Here is a 26802-nt window from a genome sequence, read left to right as displayed (position 1 = left end):
GCCATGTAGGTGCAGCCGCGCTACGCCGACCACTTGAGTTGGTAGCCCAGCTTTCACCCTAGTGTCACCTGGGCTGTGACGTCACAGCGTCACGTGAGTGTGGCCACGCCACGCTGAAAGCTCGAATCCTATAGTAGTATTGCTTTCGCAGTAATAATCCACGATGACGAGAGATGCAGCAGTGCAGAGGCAATTGACAACCTGCCAGGTAACGACAGAGGAAGTAAAGAAATAAACCAGAGAATGAAAGCAGCTAACTGCAAATCTTCAAGGACAGTGAAGAGATTGTAAGAAAAACTGGCTACCCAGTATAACAATGCCTCATGGCTTGGGCGTCTTAGTAGAATGCCAACTTTTTCCAAATGCATAAGGGGATGTCAAGGATTTGAAAAATTAGAATACTGCAGAAGATATTTACAAAACAATTTCACTTATTTCAACGCAAGGGTCCTGGCAGGCTGATTACTGCCCTTCCATATAAAAGGAGAGACACGGGTTGGCAGCTCCTGCCAAACGTAATGTCAAGCAACAATTACATCCAGCTAGTGCTCGTGATTTTTCGCTCACAACGCCAACACCAGCCGACAGTGGACAGCCACCGACACCGAATTTTTGGTGAATGCGGCCTTTAACACTGTCGGTTAATGACACACCTCTTACAAAATCGCTGTTTACTTGATCAAGTATTCTTGGCCGACAGCTTATGGGCTTGACTATAGAGAGCAAGGTTTATACCGCAAGACTAGCCTCAGACAGTTCCAGTCCTTCACTGAGCACAGTCACGGCCGCTGCGCTGCCAGGCCTCGGAGCTTGCGGTACAGGCACTGTTTCCACTCTTCTTCGGGCACGTCCTTAGCCCAAGGGGGCACATGCGAGCTCGGCAGTTCAAAGCCTGCCATGGCCGCCTGGATGGCCTGGATTTGTGCTGCACGGCAAAACCAAGCCCGTAACGTTACCGTCCTCACTGAAACTACCAAAGCTGGCCTGAACGGCCTGGATTTATGCTGCACGGCAAAACACATCAGCGCTCTTACTGAAACTACCAATGCCGCTGCTTGCAGAAGTCCAAGCAAAGCACTTACCTTGGGCTAATGGTTCTACTGGACGAGGCTCAGCTGGCCGCAGCATCTCTTCTGTCGGCCGCCACTCACTCGGGGCCTGCGACAATGTGACAGGCTGTCAATAAATCACTTCTGCCAGCTACTCTCATATTCTTGCAAAAAGGTGCCAAAAATGCACGGGAGACAGCATAGGACACACATACAGGTGCAGCCTATCTTTAGCACCTTTCTGCAAACACGCCGAACCAACTCGCCCACCACACCAGTATGTACTTACTCTCATGTGTACACACACTAAAATACCCTCCACAAAGTAATTAGCAGTGCACAGAACTGAGAGTACAGGCAATAGAATTTGGCTGTGTGCTCTGCAATTGTAATGAAGTGCAAGGTATTAGCAATCGTTATTAGTAGTAAAATATCAGGAAGTATTATTAAGCATAATTAATAGTAAGATATCGCTAAGTACAGTCATCATTGATATCATAGCCAAAGTCTAGATGGCAAAACAGAAATACATCAGTTGTTCTGTTAATTGACCATCAAATATTAACAACCTTCTTCGCAAAATTGCTAGACATAATGTTTATGGTACACAGTTCGCTGACAGACAAACTAAAGACATAAATGGCATAGCAAACAAATTCCACACGGCAATCCACATACCCTGTTTTCACATTGTTCCCGAGGAGGAAGCACACAATGGCAAATTTGGCATCCATGTTCCTTTTTGAATTGGGGAGTGACGGGCCAAGAAGTGTGATTTTGATTAAAACAATTTGTTTCTGTATTGTGGTCATATATGAGAATCATAAGCTGCTATAAGCAACTTGCCTTTCAAGTCTGGTCATGATCTTTGCGGTAGAAATAAGGATTGACTTAATGATCATATCATGGCTGCATTACAAAAACTGCCACAAGTATGTCAGTTAGCCCCACTCCTATTGGTTGATACATCCACTGGCCAGAATCAACCAACAGGAGCAAGACTAATTTATCAAAGGTTTGTGATGTAATAGGGCCCCTGTTTTCAGATGGAAATGGCATTTGAGGTGTCAAAAGCAGTACAGTGTAGCAGTGGCAGAAAGTGCAGCGACGGACAGGTATATCAAAGTTTCGTTTTGCCCTTTCTAGATTGTCCAGGTGTTTTGTGAAGACTGCAGCATAAACACTTTACAAGCACAAGCAAAAACAATATAATCCTGTCCTCGAGGGCAGTAGAAAGAAGGCAAAAAGAAACTATGGAGTGGCTGAGATTTGTGGAAACTCATTCCATGACCTTTCAAGATGAATTCCTGGCTTCTATTCTTCATAAAAACTTCGTTTTACTGCTGCCTACGCTAGTTAATTTTACTGTTCAACTTATTTCTGCCAGTTTCCAAGCACAAATGAAGCCACCACAGAGTCATACATACAAAATAAACTACTACTAGGCAGTACAAAATGGTAATATAAACTAGCAACTATGCAGCAACAACTACATTAACTGAGAAAAAAGAAGCCCATGAAACAAAATTACAAAACTAAAAAATTAATACAAATCTTTGAAGCCATTTTTCTTGGTTTACATTTTTGGACTAAAGTGCACACGAGAACTATACAGCATAGCTAAAATTTACTTTGAAGGATTTGAATTCGCATAAAAGGCCACATTTTTAAATCCCCCCCTTCATGAGAGTAAAAATAAAATTAAACTTGCTTTCAAGTTATGTTTCAGAAAAGCTTGCCATAAACCAAAGATTTTTCTGCTTTTCTGGAGAAAAAATTTTAGGTATTTTTGCAGTGATAGTTCCACTAAACTGACACACTCATTAGCTTCATTGTGATGCAAATAACCTTCTTTTCCATCCTATACACAATATATAAACCTTCGTTATGCATAATGGCATAACGATACATCATTCCTGAAACTTCACTAAATCTGGCACAGCAGATTTACTGAACCTATACTAAAATTAGGCTGTGCACTATGTAAACTTGTAATCAAAGCTCCAATCAAAGCTTGTATAATGCTATAAAAGAAATGCTAGATGGCACAACAATGCCAATTAAATGCACAAACAGGTCATAATAAATGAACACAAACCAATGCACACAAAGTAGGCTATACTCCAGACAAAAAGCTTCTTTCAGTACTATATCAAGAATCTATTATGCCACAATACCTGGCAAGTACAAATATACATTAATAGCATGCACAGAGTCCGCTAGTATACAAATAAAAGTACCCAAAGATGGAACAATGTGTCAACAATTAGTGCTTCTGGCAGCAGAGAAATCTCTAGAAATGCCACTGGTATAATTTGTCACATTTAGCTTACCTCAGGCAAGGCCAGGGACCCAGCAGGAGAAGCTGTCGGCTCCTCATCTTCAGCCTCCTCCTGGGAAGACCAAATGCAAAATGCCTTTTCCCTGACCATTCGTGCAGTGCATAATGTGCGCATACAGTACATGCAAACAGCTCAAAAGCAAAAGACCCTGTTGCTTCATTGAAGAACACAAAAGCCAGGCATGAGCTTTTTGGGTATCGTTCTGCATAAAGATGCAGGTAGAGTGCGGGACAACTGGCAACCACCCAATAGACATGAGGTGCAGTGAAGAGCTCCAAAGACAGTGATGACAGACACTGTCACTTTGCTGCACTGCTCATGCCCGTCTCTCTTGTGATAGGTAAGCACCCAACTAGCCCAGGTAGCCAGTTCAACTGACCATTTATATTCTTATACTATTACTTATTTTAACTAGGGCCAAATTATGGAATGATCTAATCACAAACCAGCCTCAAACTGATGCATTATCTCCACTGCTATCGGTCAGCCCTTGGAAACGGATATATAGACTCACAAGAGGACGGCTATGAGACTGTTTTCAGATTATGTTACAAAATCCAGGTCCTGCAGCTTATGTACAATCGCAGAAGCAAACCGTTACAGTTGTTACAAAGTCTATGAAAAAGCAAGCTGATCAATCATTCATGTTGAGTATTATCTGGTTGCATACTTGATGAAAGCAATTGAAATTTTACTGTTATGCAAGTTCAAAACCAACTGACTGAAACAAGAATGATTAAATTATTACTAGTTGGAGTGTTATGCAAGCAACCAGTGGCATACTCTCACGTGTGTCACAGATGCGGGTAATTACGCTCTTACACATCAGCCACCCCATGGTTCTCTTATCTGCAGCAAATTTTGATTTCAGACCGAACATGCTAAGAAATAATCAGGCTGACAATATATTTGATTTGACTTTCCTTAATTATTGTGGCATATGCTCTTTTTATTTGATGTCTGAAGATGGGGGAATTCTTGCTCATGAACTATTGTTACAAATTCGCTTGTACACACACTGATGCGGACATGCGCATTTCATATATGTGATGAAACCAAGGTGCTAAGTACATCTAAATTATGAGACATACGGCAGTGCTGGACGTTCTTTGAGACGGGTAAACTTTTCAGCAAGCGCTTTAGATCTACCGCGGAGTTTCAGCTGGCCTTACAAAACGGTAACTTTTCGGCTTATTAAACTGCGTGATGATAACATAAGGCTACAACAGAATTACTCCAATCTCAATTTTCTTGAGGACAGCATGCATGCACATACAGAATGACATCGCTGTAAGTTTATGCCGATAGCCCAACTCTGGGCAAATGACGGTCCTAGGAAGCCTGTTCCACAGCTGTTCCAGATGCAGTTCGAAGATCGTTTCACCAAAAGGTACTTTAGCCAGCATGAACATTCTGCATCCTGCCAATTAAAACGCCTAGCTAGCAGCAGGTTGTCTTCCCTCATTAGACCACACCGATATCCCAAACAAAACAATGGATTTCGCCGAGACGCACCGCGTCGCTTGCTTCCTGGTCGGGGTCCTGGGGCAGAAGCTGGTATCCGCCGCCGCCGTCAACGCTGTCCCCGTCACCGAACTCAGAGTCCGAATCGGAGGAGACGTGCTGATGCATGTGGTACGCGGGTACGGCAGGCAAGGTGTCGTCACCGGAGTTGTTGTCGGGCTCGGGCATGTCGTTTGGCAGGACCATGCTGAGCGGCGATCAGCTGGTGGCGCTCGCGGGCGTTGTTTCGCTTCGGCGCCGCTGTCGGCTCCACCTCGGGGCAAATTTCGCGGCGGTGGCCTTGCAGCAGCTTGCGTATGGTGGGGTAGCGTGCGCTGGCTCAGTACACTACTGCGGCGCGTAATTTTTAATTTATGATTTCATATGTGCTCTCCGATTACTACAAACGCATCCACAACATTGGCACACGCCCCACCGCTGCTAAACCAAACCAGAGTTACACCCTCACCCTCATTTCCCTTGAATCAGTTTACGCCAACCTTGGTTACGCGGCGCGACCATCGCGTATAAAGGCCCGTTCACACTTGCGACTAGCAGCGGTCGCGCGACCGTTTTGGTCGAAAAGCGACAGTCGCAAATGGTCGCATCGGTCGAAAAGCGACTGCCGCGGGCCGATCGGTCACTGCTCGAATTTCTAGTCGCGCGACTACTAGTCGCAAACCATTTCTCCAATCAGCGAGGTCCCGGAGTACTAGATCGAGCACCTTCTCAATGCAATTAAAGAATACCCCTACCTTTTCAACGAACGGCATCCGGAATTCAAAGGCAGGGAGAAGGATATGGCCTGGGAGGAGATTGGAAAGATATTCGGACTATCCGGTAAGCACTATGAACTTTTGAGAAATGGGTTTTTCACGCAGGCGCAACATTTTATATTGACACCGTCTATTCGTCGTCGGCGTTCTCGTCTGAAAAAGCTGAAGTGTCTGGCAAGCGGCTGCTACCGACGTTCGCTGTCAATCGCCCTGCAGCTTTCCTTCTTCCAACTCGTTTTTCGAGAAGGCGACAGTCGCAAGTGTGAACATAGCTCCTCTCATCTGGTCGCGCGACTACCAGTCGCGCGACTTCATCTAGTCGCAAGTGTGAATAGACCTTAATACATATGGTAACAAGGCGCTGATAGAAAAGTAAACATGGCACAGTCATTCAAACTGATGTTGTTAACTAAAACGCTGGCATCCAATTTGTTCTAAAATATTATTGACGTCGTTAGCGGTGCGGTGTTGGCGGTACGTGGTTCAGCTCAGGATGACTCAGGTGCTCAGAGGCCAGACAGTGGCGCCGACTGCGAGCAGTCGTCGTCGTCTCGTCGTATTGTGCAAGCCGCAGACCGAGCTGTTCCTTGGAGGAGGAAAGTAATCGCCGCTGGCAGCTAGTAGTGGTGTTGTTCGGAAGGGCCACTACTACCTGGGGCAGCCTGACTTCGTGGCAGGGAGGAGTATCTTGTCCGTCCGGTTGGAAGGACGACGAGGCACGATTCCTCGGCAAACAGATGCCATCGGCGGCCAGCGCACCTACGCTCAGGTGATGAGCACCTAGCTGGATTTTGGGCCGTGGAGGAGTTTAGAGCAAGGACGTAAGTGCAAGCGCCCCAGTCTTTCCTGTTCCTGCGCGTGCCGCGGCCTCTTGTGCGGGGGCGATGGACAGTGGCTGAGTCGTCGTCGCGCGGCCCGATCTGTGCCGCTCGGCCGCGCCAGTCACGACCAGCGCCCGCGTGTCCCGTCGCGGCCGTTGCAGCTGAGCGCATCTGCGCAGGACGGACGCGATGGTCGAGCGCATCGAGACCGGTCGCCCGGTGCAGATCTTGCGCACCAAAGATGACCACAGCTTCGAGCTGGACGAGGAGGCCCTGGGCCGCATCCTGCTGGCCGACCACCTCAAGGATAAGCCCGTCGTGGTGGTCTCTGTGGCCGGAGCCTTCCGCAAGGGCAAATCCTTCCTGCTGGACTTCTTCCTGCGCTACATGCGCAATGGGGGCCAGGGGGACTGGCTGGGCGATCCGACGGCCCCTCTCAAGGGCTTCACCTGGCGTGGGGGCTGCGAGCGCGACACGACGGGCATCCTCATCTGGGACGAGGTCTTCCTGGTGAGGTCTTTGCGCGAGCGCCTACTGTCTTGGACGGGTGCCGTCTGACGCTCTTGCGCTGCAGGTGACCACGACCCAGGGTCAGCAGCTGGCCGTGTTGTTCATGGACACGCAAGGCGCGTTCGATTGCGAGTCCACGGTCAAGGACTGCGCAACCATATTCGCCTTGAGCACCATGACCAGCTCGGTGCAGGTCTACAACCTCTCGCAGAACATCCAGGAGGATGATCTGCAGCACTTGCAGCTCTTCACCGAATACGGGCGGCTGGCCCAGCAAGTACGTTGTTCGGCAATCAACGAGTGATTACGGGGGCGCGTGGCCTTCGGTGAAATTCTTCGCTGGTGGTGATAGGTGCTGCGGGTGTTCCTCGAAAACATGCAATTTTACAAGCACTCGCTCTCTCAAATGATGATGATGATGAATTGCTAGTCATGCCCTTTGTATATGGTGGGCACCCCACGCAGTGTCTGGAAGCCGTACACCTTGGGGTGAAAGTTGTCCCGACTTGCATTGCAACAAGCTTCTCAAAAACAACTATCTTTAATTTGAAAGCTTCCTGACGTCAGTAAAAATCCTAGCCTGCATCAGTGTGTTATGCAAGATGCACCCGAGTCCATGTGCTCCCTTTGTGTCATTCATTGACAGCTCTGTACTAGATGTATAGTGAGGCACATATACTGCACCACTTGGCACTGAAGCACATTTTGTTTGCCCTTACAGGACATGAGTGAAAAGCCCTTCCAGAAGCTTCTCTTTCTGGTTCGGGACTGGAGTTACCCCTACGACGCAAATTATGGCGCAGATGGTGGTCGCACCATCCTGGAGCGGCGGTTGCAGATCTCCGACCGACAACACCAGGAGTTGCAGCAGCTGCGGAGGCACATCCGGTCTTGTTTCTCGGAGATCGGCTGCTTCCTCATGCCACACCCTGGCCTCAAGGTAGATACTTTGTAGGGTGGTGTTGGTGGGACGACAGCGTGTGGTTTTTGCTGGGCAGGTGGCAACCGCAGCCTCGTTTGACGGTCGCCTTTCGGACATTGAGGAAGACTTCAAAGAGCAGCTGCAGGCACTGGTGCCCTCATTGCTGGCACCTGACAACCTGCTCGTCAAGGAGATCAATGGCCAAAAGATCTCTTGCCAGGAGCTGTTGGCGTACTTCAAGGTAGGCTAGGCATTCGCTGTTTGCTGCATGTTTTGGTTTGTGTGCTTAATTAAGGGTTGAGTGTAGTCTAGCTTTCTGTTTTTTAACGTGGCAACGCTAAAGGCCTCGTTACCCATAGTGAAAAATTACAAGCATGTCGCTGGCAGGTAGTTGCTAGCAGCGTTGATGGTTTGTGCAACTTAACGAGACCGCATGATATCAGAAACGGTTAAATCGATACTTTATGTGTCAGTTGGTCGCCTATGACCGGTAGTTGGATGGCATGGTAGCTTAGTACTGTATGCTTATAAGAATTTGTGTTACATTAGGGGGACAAATTAAGTTATTGATAAATAAGCTTTACACTATTGTGTGATACACTCAGAGGCAGAGCTTCAGTGTCTCCATAATTGTTTTATATGTTCTTTGCCGCATAATTTTTCCCCCATAGACCTTTTTCGAAAAGCATCCCTGGAAATTTCCATATTGCTCTCAGGACTGTTTATTGATGCAGGAATGGTAGAAGTAGCAGTTGCCCCACGGAGCAGATGACTTAATGTCTGTGCATACTTTAGCGAAAGGCGTGTGTAGAATCTGTGTGTCGCAACTAAACTGCTGTAATTATTATTATTATTATTTATTTTTTTTTGCTTCAATTCTGGGCCTTTCTGATGATCTCTGTTCAGTACGGCATAGTAGTGGGAGCATAGTGGGGACAGTCGTCAATAGCCAGAAACTGCAACTTGCAGTGCAGTGCTTGGCCAACTGCTCTCTTGCAACACTTACCGCTATATGCCCATTCTTGCAGGTTTATGTAAACATCTTCAAAGGGGACGAGCTGCCGGAGCCCAAATCCATGCTAGAGGTAAGAATCGTGGTTTTGAGCATGAATGAAGTCAACCTGAATACCGGATGACTATGCATATGTGCATAAGAGCAGTTGTCCTTTTCGTTTCAAGATACCTGTGTCTTTAGCTCCGAGTATCTCGAAGCGTACAGAATCTATTGCACCTATAGGAAATAAACATTTCATTCAAGAAGCCGCTACTGTATGCCCATGTCGGCTCTTTTCTTGCATGAAGCTGGATGATGTAACAGATTAGGCAAATATGATTTAACCCTTTCATGGGCTGCATGCATATATGTGTATGCAACCTATACTAAATATCAAATTCCTGGTCTACCAGGAGCAATGTCTGCAAATGGGTATTCGTTAGAATTTCCCTGAAATCTGAGATATCTTCCACGGAAGCATCTCGAGCCAGTCATGCAATATGGACTAAAGAAATTGTTTTAAAGATGGAAAACTGCATTAAGTCTCTATATTCTGCTTGTTTAGCAGTCAAAAGTGCTTTAAAGCAATTAAAACAAACTTTTTATTTTCATAACTTTTGGGAGTGGTAATGGGTCTGAAGATGCATAGTCGAGACTGTGAAAGCATAGTTGGGTAAGGATATGATCTTATGAGAACTTGACTAAGAAAGCGTAATCATATGAAAGGGTCACAACCTTTGCCTGCTACTTTGCTATTTCTGGGAATTTTCACTACTGGACAACAGCTTAAAGGGGTTAATGAATTCAATAAAAAAAAAAAAAAAAGAAATAGGCATGGGAGGACATCTATTGTGAAAGCAGTATGTCCCTTTATGGTAGCACAGTGAATTCCAAGATAGGCAAATGTAGCATGGGATGCGAGAAAGTCGCGTGGACAGATGAGATTAGGAAGTTTACGGAGATAAGATGGCTGCAGCTGGCACAGGACAGTATTGATTATATGGACGCGCCAGAGGCCTTTGCCCTACAGCGGACATAGAACGATGATGATACACAGGCTAACAAAAGGCTTTTGCTTCAAATTATAGCTTTAATCCATGCTTAAAAGCCTGTTTTTATGCTCCTTTTATGTGTGACACTTCCCGTGCATAGCACTGTCGCATCAAACCGAGGCACAGATTTTGCACTAACCTTATATTCCTGCTTCGAGGCTTTGAGCAGTGCTTTTTTTTTTCTTTTCTTTTTTCTTTCAGGCAACGGCCGAGGCGAACAACTTGGCAGCTGTAGCGACTGCTAAGGACAAGTATGCGAGTAGCATGGAGCAAGTGAGTATTTGGTCAGATGGTGGCAACACCACCAGTACCAGTACTGGTACCAGTACCAGTAAGTGGCCGGTACTGTGGCACCACAACTGAGAGGCTTAAAGAAAGGTTGGTTGTGGGTCTAAGGCCATTGTGGTGAACATCAGAAATAGCAGTTAACATTGAGTGAGAAAGAAAGTAGCATGGCTCAGAGAGGAAGTTTTAGTTCATTACAGAGAGAATGCACTGAAATCAAATACAACTCAAGGACATACCAAAAAATGCTCCGTGGAGGAGGCCCCCCAACTATAGTCATCAATCCATTGAAATATTATTGTGCTCTGCTAACTTGCATTTGCTAGCTACCTGCAGTGGCATGTTAGGTGTAAGGTTTGATCAGTGTTATGGTAATAGGTAAACACTGTTATTTGGAAGGTTTGCTTTGACCTGCATTTGCCACTTTGGCCTTGCAATGTATGTGACGATAGGAAAGTGCATGTAATATATAGAATATACATCACATAGAATACAGAAGAAGAAATGGGCATGGGTAGGACATGTAGTGCGAAGAAAGGATAACCGATGGTCGCTTAGGGCAACAAACTGGATTCCAAGGGAAGGAAAGCGTAGCAGGCGGCAGAAAATTAGGTGGGCGGATGAGGTTAAGAAGTTCGCAGGTGTCAAGTGGATGCAGCCCACACAGGACCGGGTTAATTGGAGGAATATGGGAGAGGCCTTCGCCCTGCAGCGGGTATAGTCAGGCTGAGGATGATGATGACATCACCCGTAGGTAGTTAAGGTAATAGAATGATACTGACCAGGTGGAAATATCAACAGAGGCTTGGTCAGAGTGGGGTAGCTTGGGAAGTTTTATGGGCAAGGTCAATATAGGCTCGCTATAAAAACCTTTTTCTCTGCGATGGACTTGACCTGTCGCGATGGTGACGATGCAGGGTGGTTGTTTTGTGACGACCATTGTGATGGCACTTGCGTGCAGCTGTGTGGTGGCGACCAGCCTTACCTGAGTCCCCAGGTGCTCGAGAGTCACCACCTGAGGCTGCGCGAGTCTGCACGGGAGCTGTTCACGAGCACGCGCAAGATGGGCGGCGAGGAGTTCTCCCAGCAGTACCTGGAGAGGCTCACTGAGGCAGGCTCCCTTCTGTTTATCTTATTTACACACTTCCCCACACAGCACCCGTGAACCCCCAGGGCCTGTGAAAAAAAGGCCCCCACTGTGCAAGATACAGTAGGTCTCTCTTCCGTTTCTCTGTGGTCGTCGGCACCCAGCATCTAAGTGTCCCTGCTAACTTTGGTAGACGTTGCTATGCTGCTGCTAGAAGCTACATCACAAGCCCTGTTTAAAGCATGTCAAGGACTGGGATTGCATGGCTGGGCAAATGCAGAAATATGACGTGGCCAGAAATACGGACAAATTTGTAAGTTCATGGGTCACTGACATAGGTCGACACCACAAAAAGGCCACTGTGGTCACACTGAAATTCCTTGTGTAGTCACTTGATTACTGGACGTCATTCAAAATGTTAATGTTATCAGTCGTTTTCCAAATGTTGACGTGATCTGTTTAGCGCCATTTGCTCAAATCTGGCTGTGTTTGCTGCTGCCCATACTTTGTGCCATAACAGTGGTCATGTCTGCAGTGAACGTTACTAGCTAGGAGAACGGCGCGCCGTTTCTCAATTAGCTTTTTTTCTTCGTGTGCTTTATAAAGTGTAGGTGGCATTTTCATAAAGACTCGTTTGGAGACATGAAGATCTGGGGCTCACATGGCAAGTTGGGGAAAGGAGCCGGGGAGCGAGTCGCACATCAACTCAAGGTTTTGTTTGGCATTAAATGTTGTAGCAGTGTTACCAACTACTACCGATCATGTGTAACCTTTATTCGTGTAAAGCTTTTTGCTAATGCTTGTGCATGTGATGTTGGATGGCAAGTTGCCTATTGCCTGTAACCTGTTAGTCATTGTCTGCTCACTGTTAACGCTAACTGTAAGAATGAATTAATAACCTGATTCTTGCTGCACATAACTGTTCAGATCAAGCAGTGAACACGTTTGAGTGCTTTGACGACACAATAGAGTGACTGCAAGAGGGCCAGATAGCAGAAAAGTTATGTCAAAAACATTCATCTTTTATGAAAAGACATGGAAGCCTGCATGCACGCATGAGCATTGTATTGTTGTTTGGCCGCTGAGTGTGCCTTTTGTTTTTGCTGCATCTCTGCTAATACTGTCAACCAGGGAAAGAGATACATGGCTTTCTTTTTTGTTTGCATTCACCCACAGTGGGTGTTCAGGTGAAAGCGCTGTTCTCCTGTACTTCCATGCCAGACTGTCAGGCATTGATAATAAATCAGGGTCCGTATCCCAAGTTTGCGTCATTATCAAAAGTGGCGCTACCTCCCCTACCTCGATTCGTGTGATCGGTGGAAACTCCGAAACAGGAAGTGGTAGCGACATCCCGTTCTGGCATTTCCACCAGTCAGATGACTTGAGGTCGGGAACATAGCGATACTTGCAATAACAGCACAAACTTAGAATATAGGCCTAGCAAAGGTTTATTGTGATTCTCTCTCTCTTCTCTCTCACATTCACTTCTCCGCGTTGTCCGCGAGTGTCATGCGACGACTCGGGCTGACTTTGTGTATCTCTGTGCACGCGCTCGCGTGGTTTGGGCACGTCCCTTTGCAGGAGATCGACCAGACGTTTGAGAACTTTGCCAAACACAACGAAGGCAAGAACATCTTTGCGGCAGCGCGCACCCCGGCCACTCTGTTTGCCGTCGTGCTGGCCTTCTACTTTGCCTCGGGCACCTTTGCCCTGATTGGGCTGTACTCATTCTCCAACTTCTGCAACCTTCTCATGGGCCTGTCTCTGCTCAGCCTCTGCACATGGGGATACGTGCGCTACAGCGGCGACATGCGCGAGGTTGGCGCCCAGATTGACGCCATCGCGAATGTCATCTGGGCAGGCGTGAGTACCCCTCTCTCTTCTTTCTTGCTCCTGTTGCATTTCTTTCTTTTGTTTCTTTTACAGCGAGAGATATTAATTGCACAAACCACCGAAGTTGGCGTAGATGTTGTCCACACAGTCAAGTAGTGCATTACTGTAGATGTCCGCGTAGTCAAGTAGTGCAGGAATGGGGGGGGGGGGGGGGGGGGGTACAGAACTTCTGGTGGTTGAAATTGTCAAATTATTCGGAGCACTCTGCACTGGTGTCCCTCATAGCCTGGGTCACTTTGGGATTTCAGCGTACCTGATGAGATTGCGCACCCAGGTTGCCCTCTTTTGCGTCAACGGGGAAAGTGGGGTTGAGTACACATGGTGAATTGTTGCACTAATTGGTTGCAAGGAACAATTTTTATCAATTATTAATGGGCTATAGCGTTTAAATTTATTCTTTAAAGAAACAAAAAAAATTTATTCATGTGGACCGAATCAAGCCCTACTACGATCCGTCTGTCCTTTCGGCACCATGAGTCGCCAGGATGGCTCCTTCTCTGCCCGGGGGGAAACTGTAGTGTGGTAATCTTCATCGATATAACCACTGACATGCGTCGCGTGCTGCCGCTCTCAAGGACGAAGAAGTTGTTCGCTGCCTTGCTCTTTCGCCACGCCTGACGCTTCGCTGCGAGTCTCCCCTGAGCGGCTGGAATCACCTGGGTTCACCGAATAAACACACCCCTACAACATGTATAATTTGACAAAACCAAATTTACAGGTGCATTCAGTATGTTAGGAAGTGTATTAGTGCGCCTCTCTGATTTATAAGATCAGACCACGCTGATACATTAGTACATAAGCTTGGTGCACGCATGCACGTGCACACACACCGACTCTCTCTCTATTCGCAGTATTGCAGTAAATGGGCCCAAGTGGCCTTTGTGGCAAAAAGGGCAAGTAATGCCTGGTCGCAATAGTGCCTCTGGCAGCCACTGCTTCGATGCAAAGAATTTGAACTCTGAGAAACAGTAGTCTCATCACTGAGTACGTGATATCGGCCACCTTTGACATCACATATCAGGAAACGTGCTACAGCGTAACGTCACATAATGCTGCACTTTTGTTGCAGTTCTTGCACAACTGTTTATGTGACTAAGAGTTTAATGCTATGACGTTGGGAGCCTAATCGAACAATAATATGTCGTCGTCCATAAAATTCAGTGGCTGAAGGGAAGTGACATTACCAGACAAGATAGTTCCTATTGACTGGAGGGAAATGTCGCCAGACCAGGAGCGACAAGATTCCAAGCGTGACTACCTTAAAATTCAAAGCAGGGCAAAATTACCAGGAACTGCAGGCACCGAAATTCAAGGCAGCAACGACAGAATTTTCCCACCAGAAGCAAAATACAGCACAGTGCGTTCATTTTGCCACCATCAGACATCTTCGGGGAAATGTCTAACCATCCGATGAACAACCTGGAGCAATGTCTGGTTGTGTTCAAGCATGTGTAAGGGTCCACGAATGCAGCCACAAAAATGGCGTGAAACTCGATGCAAAAACATCAGCAGCCTCCAATGTTATCGCACTGCCAAGTTTAATTGGGGGACCTATAAATTTTCTATTGAAATTATAATTTCTCATTTTCCTTTCATACAAAAAGGAGTACAGCAGAACCTCTTGATATCAGCCACCTTTGACATCACATATCAGGAAACGTGCTACAGCGTAACGTCACATAATGCTGCACTTTTGTTGCAGTTCTTGCACAACTGTTTATGTGACTAAGAGTTTAATGCTATGACGTTGGGAGCCTAATCGGACAATAATATGTCGTCGTCCATAAAATTCAATGGCTGAAGGGAAGTGACATTACCAGACAAGATAGTTCCTATTGACTGGAGGGAAATGTCGCCAGACCAGGAGCGACAAGATTCCAAGCGTGACTACCTTAAAATTCAAAGCAGGGCAAAATTACCAGGAACTGCAGGCACCGAAATTCAAGGCAGCAACGACAGAATTTTCCCACCAGAAGCAAAATACAGCACAGTGCGTTCATTTTGCCACCATCAGACATCTTCGGGGAAATGTCTAACCATCCGATGAACAACCTGGAGCAATGTCTGGTTGTGTTCAAGCATGTGTAAGGGTCCACGAATGCAGCCACAAAAATGGCGTGAAACTCGATGCAAAAACATCAGCAGCCTCCAATGTTATCGCACTGCCAAGTTTAATTGGGGGACCTATAAATTTTCTATTGAAATTATAATTTCTCATTTTCCTTTCATACAAAAAGGAGTACAGCAGAACCTCTTGATATCAGCCACCTTTGACATCACATATCAGGAAACGTGCTACAGCGTAACGTCACATAATGCTGCACTTTTGTTGCAGTTCTTGCACAACTGTTTATGTGACTAAGAGTTTAATGCTATGACGTTGGGAGCCTAATCGGACAATAATATGTCGTCGTCCATAAAATTCAATGGCTGGAGGGAAGTGACATTACCAGACAAGATAGTTCCTATTGACTGGAGGGAAATGTCGCCAGACCAGGAGCGACAAGATTCCAAGCGTGACTACCTTAAAATTCAAAGCAGGGCAAAATTACCAGGAACTGCAGGCACCGAAATTCAAGGCAGCAACGACAGAATTTTCCCACCAGAAGCAAAATACAGCACAGTGCGTTCGTTTTGCCACCATCAGACATCTTCGGGGAAATGTCTAACCATCCGATAAATAACCTGGAGCAATGTCTGGTTGTGTTCAAGCATGTGTAAGGGTCCACGAATGCAGCCACAAAAATGGCGTGAAACTCGATGCAAAAACATCAGCAGCCTCCAATGTTATCGCACTGCCAAGTTTAATTGGGGGACCTATAAATTTTCTATTGAAATTATAATTTCTCATTTTCCTTTCATACAAAAAGGAGTACAGCAGAACCTCTTGAAATCAACCGTCACTATGAGCACCTCGGCCCATATTCCGAGTTTGTGTCGTTATCAAAAGTGTCGCTATCTCATGTGACCTCGAGTCATCTGATTGGTCAAAATGCCGAAACATGATGTTGCCACCTCTTCCACTTCCGCTTCCGCAGTGGCAGCACCCAGTTCCGGCGTTTCCACTAATCAGATGACTCGAAGTCACGTGAGATAGCGACACTTCGATAACGACGCAAACTCTGAATACGGGTCCTGATGTGCACACAGTGAGAGGCATTGTGATGATCAGAAAACCCCGTACTGAATTGGGTAGCGCGGTTAGAAGTGATGCCAAACACTGGAATTGGCCTGACTAATCTGAGAGCGACGTGCCCAACTGTGAAGTATGACCCGAAGTGACGTGACTAAAGCGGAAGTGGTGTCACGAAACTGAAAGTGACGTGTCGGTGTGAAAAGTGTGACCGAAGTGATGCCACTCTCCCCGTCATACTTACCGTAATTGTGCACGTCGCTTCTGGTTCAGTGATGCCACTTCCAGTTTTGTGGCGTACCGTTCTGTCATACTTCCCAGATGGGCACGTCACTTGCTTTAGTGACGTCACTTTTGGTCATAGTACTTTTGGCCACATAAATTCACATAGTAATGTCATTTCTGGATTGGCCACGTCGCATGGTGTGTGACGTCATGCTTGCACAGTCATGAGCTATGTGTTGTCATGACCACACGTCATGATTAGAACTTCATTATACTACAACTCATTGTTATGCATGATACAATGGTTCCCTTTAACAGTGGAGCATACTGTACTTGTATTGCTAGCATCAGATTAAATCGGAGCAGAATAGCTGCTACGTAAATGTTAGCTGTTAGAGAAGGAATTATTGCATAATTCATAAACACTTTCCTACAACTGTCTCCACTGCATTTAAATGTAAACAGTGCATATTGATATTATCACCTTGAGTTACAATCTTTTTGTGTCACTGGTTTTGTTCATGGTTCCTTTGATGCTGCTAGTGCAATGTATACCCCATGCCGAACCAGCATCCATAGAAGCCAAAACCATTTTGACGGCTTCTCCAAAATACTAGCAATACATATTTTGATTACGATCGTTCTTCTTGTGGAAGCTTTTTCTTCTTGACGAGGCCGCACAGAAAGTTCCATTGTCCACGAGGCGATTGCTTACACAAGAAGTGTTCGGCAATAAAAATTACTCTAAAATTTATTTTTTGTACCGAAAGCTACATTGCGCTAGGTTTTCAAGCCGTCGGCATGGCACCGTGCCACATGACCGTTGCCTAACAACTGTCAAGTGGTATAGACCAAGAGCTGGGCCAGGAGTTGGAGGAGGAAAGAAGAAGAAATAAAGAAGACGGAAAAGAAGAAAAAAAAAGAGAAAAGAAGAAGAGGAAGAAAAGAAAGAGAAGAAGAGAAAGGAAAAGGAGAAGTAGAAGAAGAAGACAGCTAGCTCTGTAGTTGGTAGAGGCGAACGACAACAGCTAGTTGCTAGGACAGAAGGTTCATTCGAGCGTTGTGATGGCGGCACATTGAATCCAGATGTCCACAGAAAAATTCGCTACAACACTCTCAGCTTTCGCTCTATCACTAAGTTCAAGCCATGCTTAAACCCTCACAATTTTTTTTTCTGTAATTAATGTGAACAAAAATATGGAACTCCTCGGTTGTCTTAAAGCTTCACTATTTCAACGAGCAAAGATGATTTTGTGCAGCTGCTAGTGAAATAGATAAATTCCAGCATTGTAGTTTATTAAATACATTCATCAACAGTTTCTAAACCACAACAAATCATCAGAAATGTTTGCTGTACCCTACAAAATAATGAAAAGGGTACGAAACAAGGCAATGCAACAAAATCACACACCTGCTTAGTAACAAATAATATTGGTCTGAAAACAGGGCTTCAACCATTGTGTATCTGATCATAGAAAAGAAAGGAACCTGCATGGACACTGCACGTGCTTGAACAGCGAGCGAAAGTGCTTATGTGGCACCGCTATCGCAGATTTCTTGCGGCTTATCATGCCACAGCGTCGTGGGCATGTGCATACCCCTTTCTTTTGCATTTCTTTCATCGGTTGCCACTCTAGTGCAAGCAGGCTTGGAATGGCAGGACAGAGAATGTATTTACAAGTCCTAGTGATAAGGTCCCAGACACTCGCTTTTCTCTCCCTCTTCTTATCTCTCGGTTCTTGTCAGTTCTGCTCACGACTGCCCCCATTGTGAATGATTCGGCCAGCAACTGGTGTGTGACCGTGGGCAGTGCCGAAGAGGTGGATAAGAGGGGCAGACAGCAGCATAAGCGCAGGGTTTTGAGTGGTGTTTGTATTCTAGAAAAGGTGTGATGTGTCACATGACCTATCGCGTCATGTGCATATTTATTATTTGTACCTCAAATGCCCCTGTTGGGGTATTACACATAAGGAGTGGGCTGTTATGATTCATTGGTGAGCCTTTCTATGAATGCCTTGAAGTGTGCTGGATGAGCGTGATGAACTGCGTCGGCAGGAAGGCAGGATTCCAGTCCTTTGCTATCTGGACGAAAAAGGCATTTAGATGTGCAGTGGTATTTGCCGATGGCAGGTATACTACTTTATTGTGATTAAGTCGATGGGATACGTGGTGAGAAGGCATGATGGCACAGTTTCCAAGTGATGAATGGTAAAATTTATAAAAAAGATTGTCAGGCTTTTTTGCGATGCGATGCGATTCGAGGGAAAGAAGACTAGATTTTATCTTCAGATCAGTAACACTTGAATGATATGAGTAGTCTAAATGAATGAACCCTGCTGCATGCAAATTCATATTACTGCGGATTTATGCACTTTCTTCTAGGCCACCTTCTGGAGGCTTGTTTTAAGGAAAAAATGGAGTGAGTAGAGCCATAAATGAAGAAGCTTACTTGCAACATAATGTACTCACTTTTTTTGGGACCTTATAATATATAGAAAGAAAACATTCACCGTTGCCAATGTAACAGCAGGAACAAAAAAAGTGTAGCAACAAAGTATAATGCTTAGTAAATTTTGTTACATGTTGTGTGCCTCTATACCAAATGAGAGTGCGAGGATATGTTATGACTTTTATTTTAGTCATGCAATAGCATTCGAATCTACATTCGAAACAAAAAATGGATGTCATCTGACATCTGCCACGGAAATCTGATTGGTCAAGAGGTTGCGTGACCGTGTGACATCTTACACCTCTCATCAAATCAAAGCTTCATAGAGTTGGCAGGTGCTCTGGCAGGTGGCATGGCCGACTGATCAGCAGTGTAGTGTCACAAGCTCTGATGACGTGGCCCAGTCAGCAGGGCCAGTGTGAGGGCTTTACAGGCCTGCAGCCTCAGCCAACCAGGATTGCAAAGTGCCTCTAAAGAAAGGAAGGCACTTTTACTGAAAGGAAAAAGGTGATCAAACAGAATCAAATCACTGCACTTGGGCTCGCGAGCCAGTTGTGCTACCTCTACACCTCTGAGGAACATTTGTTCAGTGTGATAGTTGAGAGGCCTTACGAAACCGCCTTATACATAGGGTTATTCGTTTTCGGGTTTTATATTTTTTAAATTCGGAGGGTAAAAATTGGTCATTACTTTTCGACTTGATAATAGGGGAGAAATCTGGTTTTTCATGGAAACACTCCGAAATTCGGATTTTATCGGGCTAAATTTACAAACAAATAATTTATTCGATTTCTCCTAATTGGTGGGTAATGATTAGGGTTATGTTTTGGGTAGTTTTCAAGAAAGTATTTCATAATTCGGCGTTTCTGTCGTAACTATTACTCTCTGTGATGTGCAACGGTCGTCAGTTTTGGGGCAAAAAACATTTTATTCGCGTGAGCTGGTCATCAACATTTTACACAACCTTATTAACATACACTATCATCTGCATGTGCAACATTTCGGTTTCCATCCGAGACCTGTCTGGTCTCTCGGGGTATCTTAGCTGAGAGAACATTCGCTCAACATCACATCGACCATTAGCTAGACACAACAATGTCAACGCAGCATTTGCTAGCCCGGGGTAGTGCACAGTTGCATCGTTCCAATAGCCCATCAATTAACACCTTCATTTGTGGGGCTTGCTTCCAGCAAGTACTGGTTAAACTCCTACATCGCCTGTCACGGAAATAAAGAGAGGTCGGTAGCTATCAAACGACTGACTCAGCAGCCGCTTCTGGAATGGACCGAGCGAGGCACCCAGTTTCCACATTGTCAACTGGTTTTCTTCTTTGTCCGAGACATTCGGTTTCAGAGTGCAGCCCCATTTTGTGGAGATTTTCCGCAAAACTCTTCAGAACAAGTTTTTACTAATGTGTCACTGCTCTTAGGTAACATAGACAAAACACCTTTTGCTTGATTGCTTTTACCGATCATTGTGGAAAACTCATTGAAAGTCTGCTGTAGCTTGACATTTACGACGTGATCGAAGCTTGACATCACAGGTTGTGCTTTCAAGCATTTTCTGGACATCTAAAACTGGCTGAAGTGTATCTCTCATTAAGACTGCCTTCACATAAAAAACCTCTTTATCAGAAATTTTAGCTCGAATAGCTTCTGCTTCGGTGCTTTCATACGAGCTTTCAACAAGTTTCGTGTGCGCAGTTGTTCCAGAAACCAGGAAAAATCGGGTTTTGCACGAAAACGAACAGCCCTACTTATACATCAGGGCTGGCAAAGCCACACATTACATTGCAGCAGCACCTAAGTAAAATTAAGACCTCTAATTAATACTGCTAATATGTGTAACTAATAAGGACTACTGATTAGCATCAATGTGTAATGTCTATATAGCAGTGGAAAATTTGAAATGCAATCAGCAATATAAAAGTTTTTGAAATATATATACTTTTCATTTTTGATTCTTCTGAAGGGTTTTTTTCGTGGTATCAACCCTTCTTTTTGTATCATTTTTACCTAAAATTTTGTCGAGAGGAAGCATCAATACTAAATTTGCACTTGTGTTGATTGCTTTATATCCACTTTGCGTTTCCTTGTGCATCACCCCTTGACTGCAAAATTCTTTTCACACAGCTTCTCAGTGCACATTGGTAACAGGTGCAAACAACAGATGCCAGGACCCATCAGGCATACACCTTCCATTTCGCATTTGCATTTGGTGTCTCATGGAAGCAGATTGCATCACCATGAGGGCACCATATTATGCAAAAATAGCTGCTTTGTGCACTGAAGCTTTTTGGTGTGGGTTGCCCATAGGGTGGAAGGAGCAGGAGACACTCATCATGGCAAGAGAGTCTGTGTCTTGTGGGACGTTCTTTCTTTCCCTCATTTCAGCTGCTGATGTGTCTTGTGGAACGCCCTTTCTTTCCCAATTTCAGCTGCTGATGTATTTTGTGGAACACACTTCCTTCCCTATTTCAGCTGTTGTCTTGTGGAACACCTTTCCTTTCCCCATTGCAGCTGTTGTCTTATGGCACACACTTTCCCCATTTGATCTGCTGATGCCTTGTGGGACACCCTCTTTCCTCATTTGAGCTGCTGATGTGTCTTGTGGAGCACCCTTCCTTTCCTCATTGCAGGTGCTGTCTCTTATGGTACACCCTTTCCCCATTTGATCTACTGATATCTTGTGGAACACCCTTTCTTTTCCAATTTCAGCCGCTGATGTGTGTTTTGTGAAACACCCTTTCTTCCCCTTTGCAGCTGCTGTCTTGTGGTAAACCCTTTCTTCCTTTGATCTGCTGATGTGCCTTGTGAAACACCCCTTCTTCCCCATTTCATCTGCTAATGTGTCTTGTGGAACGCCCTTTCTTTCCCTCTTACAGCTGTTGAAGCCGCTGTACAAGACTGTGATGCAGGACCGGGTGCTTCCACCGCACCTGACAGGGGGCGCAGGCGAGGGCACAAGGGCCCCACCCCCTAATGGCCGGCTCAAAGGCAACTGAGCCACTGCCACCATCCCAGGAAATGCCAAGACTCAACACACCACCCAAGTGCCTTGTTGCGGGCCCCCCCCCCACCCACCACTCTTCGTTTCTCTTTGTACCGTTAAGGAGGAATAAAAAGGCCCTCGTTGTGCACACGCGGCCTCCTCCTCTTGCTCTTTGTGGCTAGGCTTAGGACAGAGGCCTGGCTTGTAAAGACGGCGAGGCTGGCTTGTAATGATAGATTACGTTGTTGCTATAAGGCTACATGTACTGAAAGTTTGTTTTTGTAAAACAGACAAGGCAAAGAAACAGAAAAAAATTTGGAGGACGCTTAAGCTTCGCCTTCGAGAGTGGAACGCGATAGCGTTTTTGCACCTTGTCGAGAAAACTTTGAGATCTGATTCGGCTGGAATGAAGGGTAGTAAGCCATGCGTTTTAGAATCGAAACTACAGGAAACAGAAGACCATGGTTACAATACTCAATCACTCAACATATTGATCATCACTAAACGCAAGGGTATTGGGGCATCCTCGCACCGGTACCCGCGCGGCCCGAAGGGGAGAAGCGGGTGAGCGAAGATAGTGATCTAAAGAAAGGGAAGACGCTTGATTCTACAACCTGTGAGGGTGCACGGCGAAACGTCAGGGGCGAGTGGCGCGCCACGTGTCGGGGGCAGCGCCGCACATTGCGAGGAGGGGTTCTTATGTGTTTGCCGCAAGATGGCTCTGCATGTGCGCAGAGCGCAGAAGAAATGTAGCGGAAACGTACTTCGCTACTCGTGTAACTGCGACTTCTGTAAGTAACGTGCTCATAATTACCGATATACACTGCAGTATAACGTTCTACGGCATGTTTCTAAGGAAACACCGCATTCACTAGAAGCACTTTTGTACCGCTTTCGAGCATCGAACTCGTGGCTGAGTGGTAGCGTCTCCGTCTCACACTCCGGAGACCCTGGTTCGATTCCCACCCAGCCCATCTTGGAACTTGCTTTTTATTTATGAAGTGCATGCCGGGATTTATCGCTCACTGGACGCCGACGACACCGGCTTTTCTGCGACACGAGCTCCTTAACGCTACCGCTTTAAAACAGACACTGCCACCTTTGGCGATTTTCACAGGTGGGCTGCGCTGTCTTCATGAGGTCATGCTACACCGTTCTCCATTTTCCATCGGCAGGGTCCTTTTCACTCTTTGTCACAATTTACTCTGCAATAAGCGTTTTTTCCTGCAAAAGAAGCATGACATAGCCAGATCAGGGCATATAAATCACCTAGAAGAAAAATTAGTTGCCTTTGAGATCTAACAGTGTCCCATGTAGGCCTAGCAGCTAAGTCAAGGAATGGCATTGGTTCCAAAAATGTTGATTCATATGTTCAGATTTTGTATGCTGCCAAACAAATATGTGCAAAAACCTTTTGCCTGACATACTTTTCCAGAGTAGACAGTGTAACATTTGTTTTTCGAGTTTTTCTGTTTTGCTTGTTCATTTCTTATAATTTTGCAGCATGCAACATTATTCAATGGCTTAATCCTTTAAGCCCACTACCATTTCATGCGAGTATATTTAGACTATTTCTAGGGTGTCAACTTACAATTCTCAATGGACCTTTATTAAGTAGCGCTACTGCGCATGCGTGAAGCCACCTCAGCCACCATTTTTGCCAGCATGCCAGGCGAAAATTGGGGGGAAAACTTCGCTGCACATGCTTTTCCAGGAAATGTCTCTCGCTTCATGGTCGCGGCGAACTGCCGCACACTAATTGCATGCAGTGCTAACATCCTCTAGGCCTTCGGTACGGACATGATAGGGCCATCTGTTTAACCTACACCAGTGCAGCAAAAATCTATTGTAGGTATAGGAGATTTCCTACACTGGTGTAGCTGGTGTAGGTTAAACAAATGGCCCTATTGTATTGTCCCCGCCTCCCCTAACTTGCTTCAGCACAGAAGACACGGCCAGATTCTGCAGCTTGCTGTTGTCATTGTTGTGGTTTAACAGGGAGCAAGGGGTGGGTAGTGTGTCAAGGTATATTCACAGACCCACCCCACCGCTAGGAACAAATTTCTGCACAAATTCTCGGTCAATCGTACTTCGTCTATTCTATACCTGCTCGATGGTTAAACTGGAAACCTTCGCACTAGTCCTCAACCATTCAGCTCTTTCCTAGATCCTTCAGTACCCACAATAATCCCTCGGTAGACACTAAGGAGACATTCTGCTTAGACCTTGCCATGAACACCAATAACCTGCTATGTTTATGTACACTAGCCACTCTCCTGGCTTTTACCACAGTTCAAGATGATAAAGAGCTATAGTCTTTGTTACTGGATAAACCTCCAAGTGAATGGGCTAAACAAAGTTTTATAGTGCAGATGTAATGCATAAGCCTATTTCTATTCTAATGCATCCTTTGTCGGCACGTGCTAAAGAAGCTTGGGTGATTTAAATTAAGATCTCCACTGCGGAGTCCTTAACGGCCCATGTCATTTCAGAACATATCATTTACACACACCAAGCCTCTCTACTGCTGGACTTGTACTTCTGGCTTTCACGTGCTTCCTTTGTTTCTAACCCCGCCGGCGTAGCGCAGTGGTTACGACGCTCGACTACTGTTTCCAAGGACACGGGATCGAATCCTGGCCTCGGCGGCTGCTTTTCGATGGAGGCAAAAAGCAAGGTGCCCGTATGCTGTGCGATGTCGGTGAACATTAAAGAACCTCAGGTGGTCGAAATTTACAGTCTTCGACTACGGCATCTCTCATAGCCAGAGTTGCTTTGGGATGTTAAACCCCACAAACCAAACCTCTGTGTCTAGGTCCGCTTGTTTAACGATCACATTATTTCATGTTTGCATAAATGAAAAAGAAAAAACCCCGAAAGATCATGACACTCGGAACATTCAGCAAGAATGTTGGGCTATTTTCATTTTGTTGCACTCATGTAAAAAATTGGACCACCTTTTTCTTTATCACATGCGCAACTTTCACTCCTTCACAGTTGCAGTGGCTGCCGCAGACAGAATGTGCCATATTCTTCCACTACCACTAATACCCTCCTTTGGTGGTTACTGTCGCTAACATCCGCCTCACCTCCGTTTGCTCCACCAGTTGTGCCCACGTTCAAGGAACAGGTGTTCCAGAGCTGTGCTTTATAAAATTACACCGGAAATGTAAAGGTAACTGGAGAATACCTACAGCAGCATCTCGGCAACTGCAATTATTTGCAGGGTAAGTGATAAATACCAATCTTTCGGGAATAAAAGCTAACGGAGAATACTTGGCAATCTCCAGTTTGACGATGGCATTGCCTTGCTATGCAACTTGGGACAAATCGATTGTATGAAAGCAGGAAATGGAAGGTGACAGGCCTTTGTCCGCATGCAGATGGTGGTGGTAAACATTTTGATGAGTCAAGGTTTTTATGTGGGTTGGGTGATCCCCATGCAGTGCGTAGTGGCCTACCTTGATACTACCGACTTCGCTATTGTATTTCAACGGCACGATGACAAAGGGCCATACAATTCCCTCCTGCGTAGCCTTCGCTACAGAGCCCGGAAGTATAGGAAGATATAAAAAAGGGGTGGAATGCATTTGTCAGGTACTGAAGTGATGTACAGCAGTTATCCCTAAAGCAAAAAATATGACAGCTGCATATTGCTGGTGCTCACCTAAGAACCATATATGTGGTTAACAAAAAGGGCAGAACTTACCGTGGTCGGTGCAGAACGCTATGGAAAGGAAAATGATAGGCGAAACATGTTTACAAATGGGTAGAGAGCGGAGTGGATTAGGGAACAAGCATGGGTTGATGTCATTGTCGACTTCCAAAAAATGGCACAGGCAGGTTAAGAAAGCCAATAATCCCTTAAACTAACAGAGTGAGTGGATAGCAAGCTCGGGCAAGCACAGCAGGCGGGACTAAAGAAGCAGGCGAGTAGATGACATTGAGGAGTCAGCAACGTTAGGGTGGCCGCTGCTGGCATTAAATAGAAATATAGAGAATCTGCGCTGGCTGGCACAGTTATGATAGTGCACAGAAAGATGCAGCCCCTGTAGGCACCTCCAGCCACAAACAACTGCACTGATTATGGATGACAACACAAACACGACTTTCCCGGGAGCCTTATGCTTTCCTTTGCATCAGCCGCCATTGGCTTCTTTCTTATGACATAAGCAATATGAGAGGGAACAAAGTTTGAGCATTCATTTATTCGTTACTCCATAATTACGCGTTACTCCCCGCCAGGGTGGTGCAGCGGTTAGGGCACTCTACTACTGTGCCCAAGGATGCGGAATCTAATCCTGGCCTCGGCGGCCGCTTGTCGGTGCAGGCAATAAGCAAGGTGCCAGTGTGCTGTGCGATGTCAGGTATATTAAAGAACCCCAGGTGGTCGAAATTTCCAGAGCCCTCCACTACGGAGTCTCTCATTGCCCGAGTCACTTTGCGACGATAAACCCCACAAATCAAACCAACCAAATTATTAGTGACAAGCAAAGTTTGTTTTCTAATTAGTTCTGCTCTTAATGCATAATGTCCAAAGGTTGCCTTTTAATAGAGAAATACCGAGGATATTCGCAATTTCGCACAAAAAGGCTCATGACCACCTTCTCCAAGCAGTCGCACCTGAATGCACAGCTTTTTATGCTTTCTGTAACCCAAATTTCTTGCAATCAGGTCACCGACACTTAGGGAAGACTGGAGAGCATTCATTAGCTAATCTCTGTCTTCACTGCAAAATACAGTGAAGTAAGTTTGTGTCCGAGACACCA

General features: G+C 45.7%; 2 protein-coding genes across 2 annotated transcripts; one reads left to right on the top strand and one right to left on the bottom strand.

Moving 5' to 3' along the window:
• Window positions 1-656: 656 nt before the first annotated feature.
• Window positions 657-5384, bottom strand: LOC146173405 (uncharacterized). Its single transcript, XM_084583507.1, has 4 exons — window positions 4907-5384; window positions 3383-3442; window positions 1083-1158; window positions 657-925 (listed from the first exon to the last, which is right to left on the bottom strand). Exons 1-4 carry the CDS (start codon window positions 5099-5101, stop codon window positions 780-782), a joined length of 477 nt encoding a protein of 158 aa, XP_084439633.1. The 5' UTR covers window positions 5102-5384; the 3' UTR covers window positions 657-779.
• Window positions 5385-6189: 805 nt separating this feature from the next.
• On the top strand, window positions 6190-22183 carry atl (atlastin GTPase). The gene is made up of 10 exons (XM_084583504.1): window positions 6190-6491; window positions 6671-7001; window positions 7066-7278; window positions 7723-7941; window positions 8000-8164; window positions 8952-9008; window positions 10171-10242; window positions 11216-11365; window positions 12923-13204; window positions 21927-22183. Exons 2-10 carry the CDS (start codon window positions 6681-6683, stop codon window positions 22044-22046), a joined length of 1599 nt encoding a protein of 532 aa, XP_084439630.1. The 5' UTR covers window positions 6190-6491; window positions 6671-6680; the 3' UTR covers window positions 22047-22183.
• The last annotated feature ends 4619 nt before the right edge of the window (window positions 22184-26802 follow it).

This window comes from Amblyomma maculatum, chromosome 11, assembly GCF_055883805.1.
Source record: "Amblyomma maculatum isolate TAMU_Amacu chromosome 11, ASM5588380v1, whole genome shotgun sequence".
NCBI lineage: Eukaryota > Metazoa > Arthropoda > Arachnida > Ixodida > Ixodidae > Amblyomma > Amblyomma maculatum.
This window is presented reverse-complemented; position numbering and strand designations above follow the sequence as displayed.